General features: G+C 35.4%; 1 protein-coding gene across 1 annotated transcript; it reads right to left on the reverse strand.

Moving 5' to 3' along the window:
- Window positions 1–3,359: 3,359 nt before the first annotated feature.
- On the reverse strand, window positions 3,360–5,280 carry LOC116136141 (homeobox-leucine zipper protein ATHB-13). Its single transcript, XM_031421847.1, has 3 exons — window positions 4,883–5,280; window positions 4,397–4,773; window positions 3,360–3,968 (listed from the first exon to the last, which is right to left on the reverse strand). Exons 1-3 carry the CDS (start codon window positions 5,007–5,009, stop codon window positions 3,618–3,620), a joined length of 855 nt encoding a protein of 284 aa, XP_031277707.1. The 5' UTR covers window positions 5,010–5,280; the 3' UTR covers window positions 3,360–3,617.
- Between the last annotated feature and the right edge of the window lie 11,324 nt (window positions 5,281–16,604).

Raw genomic sequence — 16,604 nt, forward strand, 5'->3', positions numbered from 1 at the left:
TCGAGTGAAGAAATGACCCCAAAAAATTCATTGTTATTATATTTGTGAAACGTTGACGCCACCCCATATTATTTATAAATCTTCATCTATAATTATATATGCTATTGGCTGTCGCATGTTCTCTTCATTTTATAGTAACAACTATCTCAAACATGCTGGGAACTGTCCCATTCTCGTTTACTTTATTCCAATTTAATCCAATATACTTAGCTGAATATAAATCAATCCTTGTCTAAGGAATTAAACCACTATGCATATGGCCACATAACCCACTAATTTTAAATATCGCCACTAGCCATCTTTAAATGTGAACATATATGTTGGCATCTCAAGCTACCAGCAAATACCAAATTTTTTCCAGCAATGTGCCAAAGATTATCTCAACCTACATCACATGATTCAATATAAAAAAAATTACTGATAATGGTTCAACTTACATACTTGATCATCCTTTAATAATTATATATCAAGTTATGTATCCAGAAGGATTTCCAAGATTCTATCACATGCTAGTTGGTATATAATTTTTGTTATTGGTTTGCAGAATCTAGTTATCTGTTATGACAGTTGTTGCCAAAACAACTGTAAATCTCTCTCTCTATATGCTTTGATGAACTAGATTTTCGATTCCAGAAACAAATGGAAGCGTTCATGTGTGTAAATATATATATTGACCAAAACTACATTAATGATTGATCTCAACTGTTTTAAATTATTGCGATTTTACCATTAACATAGATATGTGATCATCATGCGAAGGGGGATATACAGTAAAACCGTTCTATATTCATAATGGTGGGATCAACTAATTTTATTACTATAAGGAAGTTACAATTTAATAGAGAAGTAATTACAAAAATTATTGTTTTGATTTCTTATTTTATAATTCATGTTTTAGTTCTACAATATTAGGATTTTAATTCATGTTTTATTAGTATTAGAATTTCAATTCAGTGCTTCAATAGCTTACTTTTGAAATCGATAAAAGATCGTGTCTTAGAACCAATAAAGATAAGTGTCCTTGATGGAATTGTAAATACAGTTGTTGTATGGTCAATTGATGTAAAGCCATAGACAATTGCCAATTGTTTTTAAGCACTGCAAAATTAGGACCCTCGATGTCGATGAATTGCAAGTTACAAATTAATGAAGCGGATGAAGAGAATCAAAGAGTCATTGCAGAATTGCGTGATCAGATTCAACAATTTTACTACATTAATAGAATGGATATTAATATCTTTCTTAATCATCCAAATGAGCAACAAGACTTGTATGTTTTAATTGAAGAAGAAATTATTGCTACAATTAGATAAGAAGAGAAAGGAAATAATCGTAAGGATGATAATACCAAAATACAAAAAGTTTCATGCCGATAAACTCTAAACAACTTAAGAAGCTAGAAATATTTTGGCTTCAACAAGAAAGTGCTCATGCTAGCGAGTTATGTCCTCGTAAATTAAATGATGTGGTAACAACTTTAAAGCGTAAATCATTATTCCAAACAACTTTAGATAAATATTTTATTTTATCTTAAACTTTTAATATAATATAACATATATTTTTTTTTTTGGGCAATATATAGATAATTAATACTATGTAGAGACAATTTTTTTAAGGCGAGAATTAGAAAAATTATAACTTATTATAATATGGAATTTATTTTTATTTATAACTATTCCAAGTTGGGACTATAATTTTTTATTATTGGAGGTTATTCCTCTCTCTCTCTCTCTCTCTCTCTCTCTCTCATCTCTCCTCTCTCTATCTATATATATATATATATAATATATATAATATTATATTATATATATACACGTGTGTGCAGTGTGTGTGTGTGCGCGCGGTGTGTGCCGTGCACGCGCGCGCAAGGATGGAAGTTCTGGTAGCTTGGAAATTATTAAAAACTTTTGAGAGATGCTCATTTGAAATGAGAGTAATTAATGGCATGCACCTAGGTTGAATCATTTGATGACAAGAAACAGAGATTTATAGGAACTTAAATGGATATGAAAGTAGGTATAGTTGAAACGACTTGACAGCTATATATATATATAATATGAAATGGGGATACAATGTTAATGCTACTGGTTTGTAAACTCATGAAAAGGAATTTATTGTGTTACCCAAAATTTGATTAATTAATTGCAACTTGAGAGTTCAAAGTAAAAGAGGAAAGGTAAGGAGTATTGCTCAGTAAACTCATTGAGACTAAAATAGAAAAAAGAAGAATTTTGTTACAAGGGTAATTAAGCTAACATCATAAATGAGAACATTTATGTGTTGTATTTTATATTATAAATTTGGTTTGTTAATAAAGACTAGAAATTGTATGAAAAGAGGAGAGTAGTTCAGTTGAAGTAAGAAGTGAAGGCATCATGAGAAGGAAAAAGACTAAATAGAATGGGACTAAATTGTTTCCAGCCATCATGTTCTATGTATCGACATAACAATATTTCTTTTTCAAAAGCTGTAAAAAGCTCTTTGATCCACTAGCTAGAGATGGATGAGATTTGACTCACTAGTTGATATGACTACCTGGAGATGAGGTAAATCGAGTGTAACAATCAAGATATGATGAATTTATTTTTTACTCATCTTAATAGTCGGACTCAAGAACATCTCTCTCGATTCAAACCCAAGAATGAAGTTCCAAATTACATTTAAGTTGAAAGTTTAGTGATCGATGGATGAGGGCAAAGTAAAGGGAGTGGAGAGAGAGAGACAAGTATAAATGGGAAAGGTGGTAAAATAAGAGTACGGTTAAAAGAGAAGTGAGTTGGATGCTACAGAGTTGGTGACAGTGGGTCACATGAATTAAGACTAAAAAGAAAAGAGATCAGAAATCAGAAAGTGATTGCCAAAAGTTGGGTAGAATAGGTAGCTTTTGATACCATTCCATGTTTGTCAGCAGAAGTATCCCAACGTCTCCTTCACGAGAATGACCATTTCCAACTTTCCTTGTTTTCTTCTACTCTTTCATCTGTTTGTCTTCTTCCTCCCTCGGAATGTGTGTTTGATACTCTCTCTCTCTCTCTCTTCTAGTAGATTTGGTTCACCGTTGGGTTACCGTGTGCTACTCAATCATGAAATCAGCATAAATCATTTCAATGGACTTTCCTTGAAATCACTTGCAATCGTTTTTCTTCGTTAGTACAAGGACTTGGATTCCAAAGCAAGAAATAGGAAAAAATAAAATAAAATAAAAAGTTACATGTTTAAGGAGCGAAGAAAACCCCTTTTCTTTTTCTTCTAAATTTCATGACCCATCCTGCATTTTTTTTATATATAGATTTAGGTGCCCATAACCCAATATAATCCAATCAAGCAAACATAATTCTCTTTCTCAGTATAATTAATTAAGGAAACAAATTAAGTATAGAACTCAAAGACACAACTCTTTATTACTTCATAAAGATCTTCAGCCCTAATGAAAACTCAAGTTGATATATTCTACTTTAGAGGCCACTCTAATAAATAAGTACCAAAACATGGACTGGAAACCCATAGAATAATATAGTAATAAATTGCCTGGCCTCTTGGTTTAAAACATTGACAAACTTAGCAAATGGGTATATTACAATTTGACAGTACTTGGGATCGTAGTTGAATTTATAATTTCAACTGAAATGTTGATGCTCCAACCATGGCCAAAATCCGGACTGATCGTCCATGCCACAGAACATGCTGCTAAGACTTTCTTCTTTACCCATCTGGAGGTCAGGCCTTGACGTGTTGTGGTTGTGGAAAAGTTGAGCCACTCCTGTTGGAGTTGGCCTCAATGATGAAGATGAAGTTGGGAAAAGAGGTCTACTTGTTGGATGATTAGATAGAGGGCTGTCAATAGCTGGTCTCCTTGAGATATCCAACTTTATATCTGAACTGTTCTCACTTCTATTACTGCAAGACCCCTCAGTTTCTTTATTCAGATTAATCGATTCAGTAACTTCTCTGCTTTTCAGTGCCAATATCTGTAATCATAATTAATTAAATTAACCAATAAAAAAAATAAAGCTTATAGCTAGAGATGTATGCTAAATAAATAAATAATATTTCCTATATTTCAATTAATAGTTACCTCTACTGAGATTTATATTTAAGAGAGATCTTCAAGTCATGGTTAGTCCTTATTTTTAAAATTATAATCAATCAGTCCTTCAAAAAGTTAAAGAAATGATGAGAGAAAAAGAAGCTTTCCCGAAAAGCCTTCAATTGGTTGAAGAAGCTAACAGAAATAAAGGTTCTTAAAATCATTAACCAAGTAAAGTCAAAAACAGGAATCATAAAAATAAGAATTTGATTTCCAACTTTATTCTACAGAATCAATGCAAACTCATGCAAAAAAAAAAAAAAAAAAAAAAAAAAAAAAAAAAAAAAAAAAAAAATTATTATGACTAACCTCAGCATGAAGCTTCTGGTTTTGAGCTTGGAGTTCATCATTATCTGCTTTGATGGCTTCATATTGTCTCTTGAGGAGATCATAGTCTTTCTCAAGTTGTTTGGTTTTCCACCTAGCCCTTCTGTTTTGGAACCAAATAGCGATCTGTCTTGGTTGGAGACCAAGAGCCCTAGCCAGCTGCATTTTTCTCTCAGGCTCAAGTTTGTTCCCCAATTCAAAATTCTTTTCAAGGGTTTTTACCTGCTCCATGTTAAGCCTCCTCTTCTTCTCTCCTGCCTGTGACCCATCATCAGACAAATCATCCTCTCCATTTGCTTCTTCACCAATATCGATTCCTGAGAACGACATTGATCGCTTTCCTAGAAACGATGCAACCCCTGCACCAAAAATTAATTTTATTAAAATCTATAATAGTACATAAATACTGTACACAGTACATGTGTCGTGTGTGTGAGTGAGTGAGAGAGAAAGAGAGAGAGCGAGTACCATGAAAGTCTTGAGGTGTGCATGATGATAGAATTGGATTGAGAGAGGTGGGGGGTTGATGATCATCTTCATGAGAAGTTTGTAGCATGAAATTTGTTGGGAAGAAAGCCATCCCATTGCAAGTCATGACCTAGCTAGACTTGTGCCACAAATCTTAAGAATTGTGGTGAGAATCTCAGGTTCATGTTCAAACTAGAGAAAGGATGAAGATTGTCAGAGTAAAAGAGATTTCAGTGTAGGGAAAGGAACTGAGAGAGACTTGATAATTCAGAGATGAAGAAAAGGTGGGATGGATATATAGCTTATATACCTTATCAGTTGCTGGGAAGAGATTACTTGTTTCAGTTTTTATATATAAAATTATATTTCGAGAGAGAGAGGAAAGAGGGAAGGGAGAGTGAGGATGAGATGTTTGATAATTCTATAGTTCTACTTCTCTTTATATGAGGAGGAATTTCACTTGCTGTTTTTGCTTTTTTTTTTTTTTTTTATATATAACTAATTAAGCTGTTGGAAAAAAAAAGAATTATACACTTGTACTTGAACTCTCTATATTAAAAACAAAATAAATTTTCTTCACAAATTTTTCTTTACAATCTTCCCTTGCTAGCTATATGGCAATACATCACCTAGATTAAAAATATATATATATATATAATAATAATAATAATAATAATAATAACAGCAACGGAATTTTAACAGAAAGCGAAATTACCAATTGGTGTTAAATTAAACTTGATCAGAGGTTAAATGCAAAGGGAGAAAATTAGTGGTAATTTTTCTTAACCGTTGGTTGTGGTCCAGGCATTCTTAAGAGACAAGTAGTGGTGTTATCTTAATAAAGACAGTTGTCTTTTAACAAAAATAAAATTTAGAATAAGAAGAAAGCACTTAGAATGGATTGTCAAAGGGAGAGGGGGAGTGTGGTCATTTTTAAAAGCCACTTTTATATGAAGTGGGTGATGAGTTAATATAAAGTATGTTGGTTATAATTCAGTGATATTGATGAATGGTAAATTAAGTAGATCAGAGTAACAACGTTGGATAACATATGTTGTGTTAATTGAAGAAAGAGATGAGGATACTTAAGATGTAAAAAGGATTGAAATTTGAGAGAGGGAGAGAGAAAGGGCAGGAATCTAGGGATGGGTCCAACGAGAGGGGCAGGGTTTGCTACCTAACCCACCAACAGGTATCGTGCATTAAGACGAACCTCTTTCCAATCCATTATCCTCTCATCAGTTTCAGCTATGTTGTTGCATTTGAAAGAAAGAACGAAAGAGAGAGATGAGGGTTTTGAAAAGCCCAAGCAAAATCCCTGTTCTAATAACCCTACAAGAGCTGGTCTTTTTTGTCTCTGTACCCACCCTCTCTATCTCCACTCTTTCTCTCTCTTCTGCCACTTCCCACCACCCTTCTGCGACCCCCGTCGTCATGTCCAATCCCACACTCTATTTTATTTACATGTATCTCTTGCTTGTTACTTAAGTTTCTAATTGATGGAATTTGCTAGATATATATGATTATTTAATAGATATATATAACACAAAAACGTACGTGTGGCTTACAAAATTCTAGGTCTCTAATTAATTTGCAAACTTATGACTGTGCATTCATGATGATGAGATGCAGCTAGCCATCATGCATATATATGCATATGATGATCGATCTGAAGCAGGGCCACCCATTGAAGCATCTTTAAACTGTGCAATATTCAATTTTGGTTTCAAAATTTTCCTACACAAGTTGTCATTCTGACGTGCTTTACGCTAAGCTATAAAAGTCAAATATGTTGCTTTCGATGGACAGTCACAAGATGTCCCCTTCGTAATCTATCAATATTCGATAGAGTCTTCTGGGCTATCATTCTCCTTAACACCTGTTACACTGTGGTAGTGTGGTCTACGTTACAAAACTAGTGTGCCATCTTAACCTTTTTATATGGTCTCTCAACCACTCTTCTTCTGTTAATCTCTCTTGTATTATCATTATTTTTAATTTTTAACCTCTTTTTCATTTCTCAATTATCTATCTTGATTCTTGAGGGTATTTATTTTGGTAAAAGATGAAGATGATTATGATGGTAGCTTTCATTCATGTATATAAACAACAAATGTGTGTAAGAAGTTCATACCATTTTTTTTTTTAACAGTTTATGATCATAGAGACTACGTAGGTCAATCGAGGATTATATGAAAACTGCCTCGTAATGGTTCCTATCACTATGCATTTTGTCTTAGTTTTTTTTTTGTTGAAGATATATACGCGATTGGAGGAATTCAAAGTTCATATGTGTGAATTTAACAATAGAAGTCAGAATCACCACATATGAAAAATGAATGGTGAAGTATGACCTTTATCCCGGAATCAGTGGTAAAAAGAAGAATGCAAAATGAGTTGTAAACTGAGACCATTCGACATCGCACCCACGGGACATATTCTAACAGCCAAAAAGGTGAGTAAAGCAGCCTTGTTGCCAACAATTTGAACCGATGAACCCACACTTTTATACCATTAATTTGAACGATACGATATTTACTGGGTCTGGGCCTAAATATACAATTGAGGAAGGAATGGTTAAAAATGACTTGTACAGAATTTTCCTTAGTAGTTAGTACAAAGTAGCTAGCTTTAATTGTTCACTCTCGTACGTACATGCATGGATAAATCACTTAATAGTGCAACACCAAGCTAAAGTTTCACTATTCTTTTCCTTTCCTTACATCTTTTCTTTTTCCCTTTATCATTTTGTCATAACATGGAGAAAAAAAAAAACAGACACGTAGGTCCCATGATAAGAATTAAGTATCCTGCATATGGCCCCAAAAATAGCTAATTAGCCACAACCTTACAAACCCACAAATTCGTATATGATGTCTCTAGATTTCCATTTTCCGTTTAGTCTTTCAAGTGATTTAATTTTATAGAATTGAATTGAAGGTTGAGATTTTGACATGGGGAAACCCAATGCTATCTATCATCAATAGATCTAAATAGTACTTAGCTTTTTCATCTGTTACCAATAATATTAAATAATGTTAAACCCACCTACCATTCCTTAAAACCCTAATTAATTACAGTATTTTTTTTTTCTCTGCATGGAAGAGGTCTCTACCCATAAGATCAAACATGCATGTTGAATTATAAAAGATTTAAAGAGTCTGTGTGAACCTTATGATCATCAAAATGATTAGCTGCATGCCTTATATATTATACAATCTACAGCGGGGATGAATCTAAAAACAAAGATGGGATCCACCAATCTGCAGATTGGTGATTGATGGGGTGAGAAGGACCCACTGAATACTGCTTTAAAATGGGGGAAAGACAAGTTACTCTCTTTGCTATCACATGACTTTATTAGTTGGAGGCTTAAGGCTATCCCATTGGAATGGGATGGATCCATGTTCTTAATCTGTTAATTGCTTCTTTTTTTCATTGAAATTACATCAAACATGTTTAATTAATTATTTTATTATTATAAAAGAAGACCTGAATTTCCCATCCACATGCCCTCATGCTTCATCCCATGTGCCTTCTTTTTCTTCGTGTCATACTCTTTCTTTCTTTTTATTTTTATTTTTATATATGCATTTTGATAGTGATTTGTCAACTGCTGGTCCAGTTATGTTTTTTCTTATTTAATTCCTCCCTCGTGCCCATGCTTAGCTTTTATCAAGAGAAATAGGGCCCATTAATCAGAACCGTCCATCAGAGCGTACCTGGATATCTTACCATTACATTAATTGACACGTACGTAAACTTTGCTTCATATCTTTTTTAATTATTACTATAATCCAAACTTCCAAAGTTTAGTGTACTGATTAGCTTTAAATTTTTTTTAAGTTTTCGTGCTTTATTAATCTCTTTTACTTGTATACATATTCTATCTATCATCATCAACTTGCTTACTGGGAATTGAACTGGCCATTTCAAAAGGGACATTTGTGGTTGACCTCAATTAAGCCGGAGAAAATGAATCGATGGAAGTTGCCTTAAAATTAAAATTGACCTCCCAACCATCGAAATGCTACTGGTATCTCTTCTGAACTAAAATCGAACGAGATTTGATTATATATTATGCTATATCACTGTTGTCCACATAACTACTAGATTTTTATGTTAATTAAAAACTTTCGATCTTATCCTCATTAGTGTCCAAATAAATTTGGGATGTATAAAATAATGTAAACGTCATATAAATGGAAATATATTCAGATATTATTACCTATCAAATCTCATATAAGATATATCTTTATATATAATTAATTTATCTCACATTGGTCTTCAACTTCAACCTCCTATTCTGAAGCTTAAAGAACATTTTATCATATAGAGTAACATATATTGCAACAAGAGTGAAAAAAGCATTAAAGTTGCTTTCAGATGGTAAAGACCTTGACAATGAAATGTGAACTAAGTGATTATTAACTTGGCCAAAACAATGCTAAACCAAAGTCCCAAAACAAACCCACCCACCTGAACAAGGAAACTCAACTACTTTAAGTTTAACCAATGAAAGTCAATTACAGATTTATAGGTGACCTCGGATAGTACAAGTCCCTGAAAGGCATTAAGAAAAGAGTTTCGCCTTTCTTCCTTTTTGAACCGAAAAGCAATTTCCATGAGTTCTACTTTTCTTGTGCAGGATGACAAGGTTTTGTACGTATTTTAGCCCAAAATATCTCTTCTGCTAGTGGTCTAGTGTAAATTTGGGACCTCACACAATATAATTCAAACATTTACCATATTCATATGGTTAAGTTCAGCAGCTTTGATCTGGAGCTGACAAATTTCCGTCTCCCAAAAATAATCAAATTTTATCAATTCTTCTACCCACAATTTAGAACAAATTAAAGCAAGTTTCTTTCTTTTTTAGATGTTAAATTCTCTCAATTTTATCTTTTTAACTACATAATCACAATAATCTAAGGGAAGTGTTATTTATCCCCTTTTTGTGCCTTATTTTTTGGGCCGCCAAATTCATGCCACTTGTCCTTTGACCAAGCCGAATCCCAATGATCAAGATTGCCCCATGTGTTGTCTTCATGGCAAGTGGCTTAAACAATGACTTCGTCAGTTTAAGACATGATTATTCTGATTTGCGCATGGGTGAATGCTTGACCCAGAGCCGTTGACAGACAAGAATCCGGAAGGAAGGCTACCTCCATCTCAAAAGGAGGGAACAACCCGAGAGGTCACGCCGTTGAAGAACCTGCATCCAAGTTAAACATTATCCACACATTAAAAGCTAGCAACAAGTTAGACTTCAATTACAAGTTTGCTATTGTGACAGCCTATATAAATTGATTTCTTTCCTTAGGGGTGGGGTGGGGTGGGGTTGGGTGGACTCTCTCTCTTGATCGATTGATCGATTTTTCTTTCTCTCATTCATGTAAGCACAATGGATAGAGAAACCTTCTTGATCCCACACACCTCATTGGAAGAGGAGAGTAACCCTTCATAATATGTAGCCAAAGGGAAAAGCACCCAAAGCAATAATATAACAATGGACATAGGCTTGGTCCACTTTAAAAATCCTTCTTTGTTTTATCTTTTACTTTTGATTTGTTCATGTCCCATCGCTGGTCGAATGTGACCATGCACCTATCTGACTCGGTCTTGCCAGGGTCGATCGAGTCTCGCTCATTGTTGTGAATTTTCATAACAACATTTTGGTACTAGAAGAAGGACCCCCACAAAGCACTATTTGTTTTCCAGCGGATTTGTCCTCATTGTTCTGTGGCTTTAGTCTCTGGTAGGAACCACACCGTTTAGCATGATTTGTACTAGAGACTCCATGACCTATGCCAAAACGACCTCAATGAAAACCCAAGTAAAAGCTCTGTTGTGACTAACCCTTTAGCAACCACGGGCCAAGAAACTTCGCAACCTAACAGCGAGGAATTGAGGTCTTGAAGTAAGAGACTCCACCTAAACAAAAAAATAAAATCGCACTAGTGCAACGGGTTGGCGTGCGAGGGCGCTAAAGGCCAAGAAATAAAGGTCCACTTCGAGAGTCAGGAGAGCTCACACTAGAAGCATTCCGCTCAGAGCACTTGGGTGGCATAACAGTTTGCGAGTGTGGGTCACTAGACGCCTTCAAAAAGTCCATTGCAACCCAAGCTCCGTCTGAGCCTCTCTCACAGCAAATTCATTTCGCTAAAAAGTTGTGTGTAAATCCTAGAGTGTTTGCCACTCAGGGATGAAAGCAGCATGGAAAAAAATTCAGAGTCCATAGCTTGAGAAGGTGGTTTAGTTGTAACTAAGAATTCTTGGTGGATAAATCTAATAGACTCAAAGTTGACACATTGAGGAGGATTCAACATTCCTCGATGACAAAGACTCGAGATTAGCTTGTAGTTAATCTTTGATGTCGTCTCGAGATGGAACCCTTGTGTCTGCTTGCTGAAGGTCTTCGAAAAAACAATCAACATTGTAACTCAAAGGCTGAACTCCGAGTGCTCTTGCGACCGACTTGTACACCGTAAAAAAGTTAGAGAAATGGCTTCGAATGGCCAACGTCACACTACTAGAAGAGTGAGCCAAACAAAACTTGGGACGTACGTAGTCGACCGTCCCAAGCTCACGATAGTTCACTCAAATAACACAAAGTGAAAAGAAGGAAGGTAAATACTCGATTCAGTAAAATGCCTATTTTGTTAATGCAATTTGAATACATAAAAAGGGGGGGAGGGGGGGAGGAGGGGGAGGCTATAGGAAGAGCAACCTCGACTTTAACATCATGAGTGGCCTCGTCGCCAGATCTACAAGGGAGTCGTTAGCAGTAGTTTCTTCAACAAAATGAGCCTCAAGCAGTAGGGTAATTTGCCCGTCGGTGATTTCGTTATGAGGGTCAACTCCCGTTGTGTGAGGGATGCTCCTACTCCGAGGAGACTCTAGATAAACAAAAACCTCCCTTGCGGTCCCCACTTTGAATCTCTCAATCTCAATTTGGCAATGTCGAGGTAAAAAGGAAAAATCTGTGTTGAGATAGGTCTCCCACATGAGCCTAAGCATGCTCACAAGGAGTTCCTATGCCTTTTCTTCACCTGCTGTTTTCTCTTGCTCGAGCCCTTACGCAAGCCTGACCATCTTATCACCAAAAAGTATATTGTGCTCTCAAGACATCTGCAACCCCTTCTTGCATTTTTTTAGCCTGGCCTTCACACTTTTTGGCTCAAGCCTTATGGTGTCGACCAACCTCTCTACCTTCTTTGTTAGAGAGCACACTAGTTCCTTATCTGCAAGGGCCTTCTCCTTGGCAGTTTCAAATTGGCAGAACTTGATTGCAAATTCTCCCTCCTTGGCTACAAAGGTTCGCTGAAGATTCCTTGGTTCTCTTGAACCGCTCCTCCAGTCCCTTGAGCCTCTCTTCGGAGGGCCGCTTTACCTCATTGACCTCTCTCTGACAATCTTGAGATGAGCCCACTTGTTTAAGGCAAGGGAAAGCCTCATTAAATAGGACATTAAGCGTGAAAGGTTGAGTCCAAAATCTAGATAGTATGGTCAGAAAGAGGGAAAATAAAACAAAATAATGACAAGTGGATGAGTAATACCTTAGAACCCGAAATAGTTGCACGCCACAGTTTGCATTATAGCAGCACTTGCCTAAGACCCTTGAAGCCTTCGACTGTGATGGTACCCCAATAGCTACTCGCTCTTTTTGACCCATGGGTAAGCCCTAAGCCATTCCACCCAACTTGTCCTTAACCGCCATCGAACCTCTGTAGTTTTGGGAGCGACCCCCTTGTTTCAAGCCCGTTCAAGGGGCAAAGATCACGAAGGTCTACCTTGGATGAGCTAGTTCTAGTCATTGCTCTCTCACCTTTGAAGAATCATAGACCTTGCTTTTGTAAGACTTCAGTCTATCGGCGAGCTTTACCTCTACCAAGTGAGCAAACCAAGTTAGCCCCAGCCAGAAGTCACACAAGCGAGGTAAAGGGCACTCTACTTCTCTTCAAATTTAGCAAAAGAGTTTTGAAATTTGTAGCAGTAGAGCGAAACCCGAACTTCCTTCAATTTTCAAGAGTAACGACCTGACTTAAGTTGCGCTACTCATCAGATAGTTGAGTAAACCTTTGAAGTCGCTTCCATAGTTCAATAGGGACAAAATTCTGGGTACACTTCCCTGCAAGTAAAGGAAACTAGGCCATTAAAAAGACAAGTAAATGAAACGACCTAAAAAGTAGCAAAGCAAACACTTATGAGAGCCTTTGAAGTAGTTGTCTACCGTTCCTCGCATAGAAGAAGAAGTTGGAATCCCAGCTCTCAACTTTGTTTTGGATTCCCTCCTAAGCCTTTGAGTTTGTCCCTCTTGGCCCTAGAGAGATAATAAGTATCTCCTCTTGGGGATGCTTTTAGGCTAAACAAATGGACGAACTTGTCCATCATGAGTTTCCCCAAGCCACCCTTAATATAGGTAATAATAATATTAGAGGTGGTAGGGATCGGACCCAACTAGGCTCGGGTCTAGGCTCGGTTGGGACCAGTCTCAAATGCCAGGCCCATGAAAACTTCTAGGACTGGTCCTGGGACCGATCCCATGGGCCTAAAAATTTTCAATTACCTTTTTTTTTTTTTTAATCTGTTTAGGGACTTAATCAAAATATATAGGGGGTTTATGTAATTTTTAGGGGTAATTTGTAAATTTTTTAATTAATCAGTAAATAAATAATCAAATATAAACGAATGATTAAATGTTAATGAATAATGACTTAATTTTTAATTGGTTTTAAATTTAGGGTGTTTTTAATTTAAATTTTAAGGAGATAATAATAATTTAATTTTAACATAAACATAATATTCACACAATCACACTTCACAGTTCACAAATAAACAATTAAATAAATTTAATTTTATTAAATTATTAATTTACATCGTCAACAATATTTACATCTCCAAATCTGTGTTTCTGAAGAGGTTGAGTAGTTTGGGATCTTCAGGGTAACTCTTCTATCTACATGAGTCCAATCTCGTAAACATGTTATGACTTCAACCATCTCATTTGTTAAAGAGCATCTTCTCTCTTCAACAATGCAACCACTAATTGAGAATGTTGACTCGGGTGCAATTATTGAAACTAGTACAGATAAAATGTCACATGCCATTTGGGCTATTATAGGGAATTGACTTGCATTATGGTTCCACCATTGAAGAACATCCATCTCACGTTTTCACTTCTTGATCATGTAGGACATGTCTATTTGTAGGTAACAATGTAGTTCATTTGGTCCAAGTTGTCTGTACGAGCTGTTATTTCCACCATCACCGCTATCGCATTCGACAAACCTCCAGATGCTTGTTCCTTGGTCTTATCAGGGTCTTGCTACTCGTCTCTGTTGGCCCTAGATGTTGTAAACCCCGTGTTATTATTCCGATGCCCTAAGGTATGAAATTCTACCCTTTCAGGTAATTTTCTTTTTTTTGAATGGAAGGGTAAAATGGTCAATTTGCATGCATTTCGAGATGTGGCCATTATAAAGTGTAAGGGGTGATGTCATTGAAGATAAATGAGGGTAGAATGGTCATAAAGTAGATTGATAGGGTTAAATGGTTTAAACAGTAACCAAGGGTATAATGGTCTTTTCACACAAATCCATATGAATTAAGTATCCATAAAAGTGCATCAAGGGTAAATTATTCATTTACCTAATGGGATTGCTTAATTACCAAGTGTTTAAAAGAAGTCAAATGACATTAAATGAGTGCTAATCATTATGTTGTGGTGGAAATGCCAAAACGCCCTTATATGAAAAATTTATGCCAAATGACCCTTATATCTAACTTTTAATGACCAATCACAATACAGTAGTAATAAAATAAATATCTATAAGGTTTTAAGAGAGAGGAGTCGGCCTCGTACACCCCAAATGCATCATCTTCTTCTTCCTCTCTCAAATCTACCATAAAAGCTACTAATCCAAGCATTTTCTTCTCAAATTTTCTTAGGGTTCCAAGCAATTTCTTGAAGGAGATCAAGATTCACCTTAAGGAGATTCAATTTGAAGGGTTAAGGTAATCCCTAAAACCCTAGCTTGATGAGTTTGAATGTATTAAAGCAATTTCATGAGTGTTAATGCTTGTTATAGGTGAAGGTGTTTATTTGGAGCCAAGGATGAGTGTTTCTTTTGAGTTTTGATTGCCAAGGTAAGGGGAAAACCTCCCTTTAAACTATGTTATCAACACCTAGGGTTAGTAAACCTTAATTTTTGTTATGTTAATTTGATGTATAAAGTTATGGTTTGTTTATGTATTGTGTGAATTGGTGTTGGTTGAGGTTTATGTTGGAAAAGGAGGAGGATATTGCCAGTTAAGAGATTTATAGTTGGACGATGGTTGGCACTTGTTTGAATGTGAAAGGAAGAGTTTTATGTGACTTTTATGACTTCGTTTGTGTTTGGGAAATGCTTGAATGATAATTGAATAATGGGCATGCAAAAGAATATGGCATCCACCTTCCAAATAAAAAAAAAAATTCTGAATTTATTTGGAAATTCGGTTAAGGCACTAAATAAATCCTATAGCCTAACATGAACAAGAATGGTAAAAGATACATAGTGAAATTCCTTATGTATAATGAAATTTTAAGCGAATTAAGAAAATGAGAAATATTAAGAAAATATTCATGACAAGGAATTTTGCTCAATTGACTAAAGATTTATGGAAGTGGTCATGGGTATATGCTAGATGAATGAACATTATGAATGAGCGTATCCATAAGTTAGCTATAAATGACATGTATGATGAATGCATATGTAATGTTTATGTATGTTAAAGGAAAATGTTATCCCTTATGAATGCATTCTAAATGATAACATATATAGCCTAGTTTAGTTGACTTATAGAGGATTTATGAAATGTTAAAGAAAGGTTTCCATGAGTCTCTTGAGACGTAAGGCCAAGATCAGAGTAATGGTATATGAGTTCCATGAGTCTCTTGAGGTGTAAGGCCAAGACCAGAGTAATGGTATATAAGTTCCATGAGTCTCTTGAGGTGTAAGACCAAGACCAGAGTAATGGTATATGAATTCCATGAGTCTCTTGAGGTGTGAAACCAAGATCAGAGTAATGGAAATTTTATGAAAGCCATGAGTCCTTTGAGGTAGTAATTAAGAACAAGGTAATGGTTCAAATGAATCTAATTGGTTCGTAAAGATAAACGAAATGTCAAATACCTAGATAAAAGAAATAGGCATGTCATGTTTGTGAATGTTGCATGAGTCATATATGTTTAGTGTTTTAAGATGTTTTAAATATACTATGACTTATGGGTATAAGAAAGTCAATGTGAATATCATGACTATGATTTATGACATTGACAATGAATAATATGTTGTGAATTTATGAGCGTTTTGTATGTGTAAGAAATCCATGAAAGTTAGAATAGCCATATAACCTTACTGAGCGATTAGCGCTCACCGCACGATGTTTATATGTTTTGCAGGTAAGGATTAAGGCATGAAGCTGGGAGAGGATTTGAAAGATGCTATGAGCATGAAGGGACGTTTTAATGATGACTATTGAATGATTTTGCTAGTATTTAGTGTAGTAATCATGTTCATGTTTCAAATATAGTAAATATGTCCATGTTCTATAATGGAGCAAATATGTTTGTGCTAATAAAGGAAATCAAATTGCTAGTATAGTTTGTAAAAGTGTGCATGTTCTAGTAATTATCACTATGAATTTCATAATTTACTCCAAGAAAGGAAACTATATT

The sequence above is a fragment of the Pistacia vera genome, unplaced genomic scaffold, assembly GCF_008641045.1.
Source record: "Pistacia vera cultivar Batoury unplaced genomic scaffold, PisVer_v2 Contig109, whole genome shotgun sequence".
In the NCBI taxonomy this organism is placed as follows: domain Eukaryota; kingdom Viridiplantae; phylum Streptophyta; class Magnoliopsida; order Sapindales; family Anacardiaceae; genus Pistacia; species Pistacia vera.